General features: G+C 41.8%; 1 protein-coding gene across 1 annotated transcript; it reads left to right on the plus strand.

Moving 5' to 3' along the window:
* Positions 1–7: 7 nt before the first annotated feature.
* PRDX3 (peroxiredoxin 3) lies at positions 8–4850 on the plus strand (the record flags this gene model as incomplete). Its single annotated transcript, XM_010147556.1, has 5 exons — positions 8–176; positions 947–1082; positions 2790–2893; positions 4158–4323; positions 4797–4850. Coding segments are annotated over 5 exons (629 nt in total), but the record flags the coding sequence as incomplete, so codon positions are not given.
* Between the last annotated feature and the right edge of the window lie 758 nt (positions 4851–5608).

Here is a 5608-nt window from a genome sequence, read left to right on the forward strand (position 1 = left end):
GGCCCGGCCCGCAGCTCTGTTTTCTCCCCCGCAGGCACCTCGCGGTTTGCTCCAGCGGTTACGCAACACGCCCCGTTTTTTAAGGGAACGGCCGTTGTTAACGGAGAGTTCAAGGACCTGACCCTGGATGATTTCAAGGGGAAATACCTCGTTCTCTTCTTCTACCCCTTGGACTTGTGAGTGCGGGTTTCTCCCCTCTCAGATGGGCCTGCTGCCTTGCTGAAGGTCATCGCAAGTGCTGCAGATCGTTGCTGCCTGAAGTGGCTGGGTTTACTGTACTTGGGGGAGCCTTGCAAGGCAGACCTGTTTCTAGAGCTCGAGTGGTAAGCCTCGGGGACAAACGTCCATTGTGTTTCAAGGCAATGGATCTGCTGTCTGGAGAGCATCTTCTGGCTGCCAGGGCTGCTTCAGCAGGTGGATGTAGCCTTGCAGGTGTGGTTCCTCCTGGAGTCAGATCTCAGGGGTTGAGGGATCCCTTGCAGTTCGGGGTCACGTTGGAGACTCCCTGTTAAGCAGCGGGGCCAGCAGAACTGCAGGTAGATGCTCTCAAGCAAAAGGGGAATAAATAGATGGTGTTGAGCCTGCCCAGCAGACTTGGATGGCGAAGAGCATCCTGGTGTAGGTGAGCATGTGGAGGATTGAACCCAGCCCTTTCTGCTATAGTTTCCAAAGACTCTCTGTCTGGAGAGTGTCTAGCAGAGACAGTTTCTGCAACTCTGCAAAATACCTGTCCAGAACTGAGAGTTGAAAGTTGATGTGCCAGCTAGGTGGCTGTGGCTTTGAGACTGAAACTAATCTTGGAATGGAAATGTGGTTAAAATTACTGGGGGCTAATGAAAACACACTGCTGCATTAGTTTCTAGAAACAGACTGAGAGTCTTTTTTTCTATAAGATTCTCTGGAAAGATTGCAGAATCCTTACAGCCTGTTTTCTCTTCCCACCTAGCACCTTTGTCTGCCCCACAGAAATTGTGGCTTTCAGCAACAAAGCAAATGAATTTCGTGATGTGAACTGTGAAGTGGTGGCAGTTTCTGTGGATTCTCATTTTTGTCACCTGGCCTGGATAAATACACCACGAAAGGTAGGAACTGAGCAGCTGTTTGGGGCTTTCTCTGTTGGTTTGGTCTCTTTTCACAAGAGCTCCTGCAGAGAAGAGTTGAATAAACATTGTGCAAACACTGATTTCAATAGACTGCCTAAAGTGACATGTGAAGTGATTGACTTCTACATTTGATGACAGAATTTCGTCCTCAAGCTTTCTTTTCTTGCTCTTTTCTTTAATAATTTGGGCGTTTTCTCATCTTTGTTTTGCTCTCTTGATAGTCTTGTAGGTTACATCATATCCTTGTATGTTTATCGAGCTTAAGCTGCTCCTTAGAGCTGATGGCTTGTAACGGAAGATAACAGCAGCTGTTTAGTCACCGTTGTTATTCGGTACCTAACAGTGGTGGCTTCAGGCTGAAAGCAGAACAACCACCAGTTTATTGGAGCACTTGTATTAACTCTCACTTGCTGAAATGGTTCCACTTTTGCAATACAAAGAGGTTCTCTGCTTTCTTGAGGGGAAGAAAGTGACAAAGAAGGCCTTTTCCTGGAGAAGCCTCTTCCTGGAGAAGTGCCTTTCAGATGTATACAAGAATGCCCACTTGTGACCACATACAGCATCTCACTGGTCTGGTTGGTTATAGAGAAGCAAAAGTGTCGCAGGAAGGTGCAGAAGCTGCTGTGCCCTTGGTCACTACCTGTGTGGTGGTGTGGACAGCAGTTTGCAGTACTGCTCGTAGGCCGGGGTACGTGGCTTTGCAGTTGCAGCATACAGGAGAGGAGAAGAGTTTGCTGGATTTAATATGGCTTGGCTGAACCTTCTGAGAGCATTTGATTTTCTGCACGTTTTGTTCAAAGCAATAAATGTGATTACAGACTGACTGCAAAGCTGTTCAGCATATGCCAGTCAGGCACCGCTCAGTGCCCATACAGCAAAACGCCCTGCAAAGGGTGGAAAGAATTCCATGCTGGTGCAGACAGGAAACTGACACCCGGAGAAGCTGCGGCCTTGGTTTCTGACATCTGTGTGTAAGAACTCTGTTGTGGACAAGCATTTGCAGGACTGGGGGCTGAGCGACTAAGATTACACAATGATTCACTGATGATGCCAGGAGTAGAAAAAACTAACAAACTCTGGGCTGGTTTCAAGGGTAGAGCGCTTACCCCTCTTGCAGTTCCAGTATGTTGCAAAACTGAAAGAAATCTTGGTTGACTCTCCAAATAGTATTTAAATTGATTTGGGGGAGTTAAAAAAAAGAATGCACTAAACGGAGAAGGCAGAAGAACTCTGACATACCTAGCATGGCTGTTAGAAGCCTTGTGTTTTGTCTGTTTGTGGTATGCAGGTTTGTTTTCCTTCCCTCCCCACCATGTTCATCCTGTTTAATTCTGAACACTTAAATATGCAGTAGAAATTTTTGTATTCAAAGCTCCTGACTAAGGTACAAGAGAAGTATTTCTGAAACTGTATGACTGTGGTCATAGGTAGCCTTTTACCACTAAAATAAGCAATTTTGAAATGCTCAGTGCAGAAGTTTTCATCTTCCAAAGAAACCAAGTGTTCCCGACTAGTTTAAAAAAACCAAAACCACACACCACACCCTCCTGCCCCATGGCTCTTTCATGAAGCAAATGGCATGAGTGTGTTCTGTAGTTAGTGTACCATCGAGAGCACTGAATCCCAACGACTCAAGAAGGATAATCCTAAAAAGCGTTTTGTAACAAAATGGAATCTTTTCCGTAGAGCGGCGGTTTGGGCAAAATGAATATTCCAGTTCTGTCAGACCTCACAAAACAAATCTCCCGTGATTATGGCGTGCTGCTAGAGGGACCTGGCATAGCACTAAGGTAAGGCACGGTTGCCGATGATTCGGTTGTGACACAGCCCAGTCTAAACTGACGCAAGCTGTACTGTCCCCCTCCTCTGGGGGAAACCACGCAGGATCCAGGGAAGACTGTGAAATGTTACTTTTTCTGCAGAACTTCTGCTGGATCCCACCCTAGGAAAGGGGCACATATGTGGCCTTAATTGAGAATGGTTCCAGGCCTCTCTGAGAACACATGCGGGGGAAAGCCAGCTATTCTGCACTGCGTGAGGGGAAGAATTCTATGTCACTGAGGAAGATTAGGGTAGAGGAGCATTTTACAATTTTTCACATTTTTGCGTGCAGGGGAAAGCCAGCTATTCTGCACTGAGGGAGGGGGAGAATTCTATGTCACTGAGGAAGATGAGTAGGGTAGAAGAGCATTTTACAATTTTTCACATTTTTTTTCACAATTTAGATCTGTCCCTTTTTTTTTTTTCTCTTCTTTATTCTGAAATGAGAAGAAACTGCCTTAAGTTCTGTGTGAGAAGTTTCTAAAGCAGTAGTCCTAGAGGCCACTACAGCTATCATTATCTGGAATAAAAAAAAAATTCCTTCTCTACCATGGAAATACTTATTAAAAGCAAATAGTGGTCCCTGAAAACTACTGGATTGGTTAGGGGTCTTCTGGATACCTTTTGGTTCCTGATCCAAAGAGACTTTTTGATTTGTCAACAAACATTTTGATTTTTGACAAATCAAGTTAATTAGCATGGTAAGACTGAAACTTTGGTTTTCACAAATGTTTATATGCCTCACACTTTGTTTGTTGACAAATCAAGTTAATTAGCGTAGTAAGACTGGAAGTTTGGTTTTCACAAATGTTTATATGCAGCAGGATTTAACCTAGTAGCTTTATGTGTAGGCAACTTTTCACCTTTGGATTTTCATATCAAAAAGACGGGAAGGATGCCAGCTATCAACTTTGAAATATAGGTGGAATTAGAAGTTCTACCTTTGTTACACATCTGTCTCAATTTAGTACTCTTTATGCCTATTTTGGAATTTCACAGCACCATACCCACTGACTGGCTCTTGGCTTTTGATGACTGCACTAACCAACAATCTATCAAACACTCAAAACTCTGATTTGTGCACCTAAGAATACCTATCAAACACTCTGTTGCTACTCCTAACTCTGATTTGTGCACCTAAGAATAACAGCCTTGTTGAAATAGTTCATCCAGCTTCTTGTGTTTGGTCTCAGAAGGGTATTTGCATTCCCTTAAACTCTTGCTTAATTACAGAGGTCTCTTCATCATTGATCCAAATGGGATCATCAAGCATCTGAGTATCAATGATCTCCCCGTCGGTCGTAGCGTGGAAGAGACCCTCCGCTTGGTGAAAGCATTCCAGTACGTGGAAACCCATGGAGAGGTTTGCCCAGCAAACTGGACTCCAGACTCCCCTACGGTAAGCGTCTGCTAAATATTGCTTCTCTAAATATAGATGCTGGCATATTTTCACATGTCCAAAGGGCTGAGGACTGATTTAACGTTAGTTTTTATCAGTTGGACCAATTCAGTCTGTCTGTATGATACTAAATTTTTGAGTTCTGTGAAGAAAGTCACTGATTTTCTTTTAGAAGGCAGAGGTTGTATTGACTAAATTTGACTTGCACTCTCCAGCAGTTGTCTTCTGGTTTTTTTTTACTTATCTAATACCCTGTTTGATATTTAGCAGGAAAAACATGATATATACTTAAAATATGCATGTAGGACCTTGTCCATCATTCAGGCTTTCTTCTTTCAACTGAGTGCAGAAACAGAAATAACCTATTGTTTTTAGAAAGTATGCATGGATTTTCTTGGATAAACTATCAAATCTATAATTTTTTTTTTATCTTAGTTACAGCATGTAATAAATAAACTTTGTTTTCTTCACAGATCAAGCCAAGCCCAGAAGCTTCTAAAGAATATTTTGAGAAAGTGCATACATAAACACTGAAATATGTGGACAAAACTCATAATTATCATACACTGAAGACATTAAGAAAGCAGCTGCAATGATAAAAATAAATAAAAATCTAAGTTCTCATTTTCTGATGCTTAAAAAGAAATTAAATATTGAAATACATACTGACTCCCTTGTCTTGTTTTAAAAAGAAGGGTAAAACTAAGGCTTTTTCCCCCCTTTTACAACTTGTTTCATGAATTTCTGTGACCACTAGTTTTCTTCCTGAATCTGACAAGTACACAGAATACAGTTATATTCCACTGCAATTTTCTTCTTCCTGTAACTAGTTTTGGACCAGAAAGTGTCCTATGTTTTCTTTTCTCACATGAAGAATTAAGTTCTGCAACAAGAGTTTGAAACAATGGGGACAATACAGAAAATAGATTTTTAATACATGGTTTGTTTTCAATGATTTTTGGAGAGGAAAAGATGAATGTAATAAGTAACAAATCTTAAAAAAATCCATTTTTGTGTGTAAATGCACTAGAACTTGAATGTAAATTTATCCCCTTTTAATCCTGCATATAGTCAAAAGATGCAGTGCAGCTAATGCAGGGCTCTTAACAAGCACGAAGAACTTGCATTTTGCTTGGGAGATGGTAAAAAAAATTGAACCCAGATAGTACATATACTGAGCTCAATGACAGTCTTCGGCCATTTAAAGCATTGCTTATTTATTGCCTGAATGTCTCCAGGAAAAACTTCAAGGTGATATGTTGTACTGCTTGAAAACAATGTAGCA

Source organism: Eurypyga helias, unplaced genomic scaffold, assembly GCF_000690775.1.
Source record: "Eurypyga helias isolate BGI_N326 unplaced genomic scaffold, ASM69077v1 scaffold5250, whole genome shotgun sequence".
NCBI lineage: Eukaryota > Metazoa > Chordata > Aves > Eurypygiformes > Eurypygidae > Eurypyga > Eurypyga helias.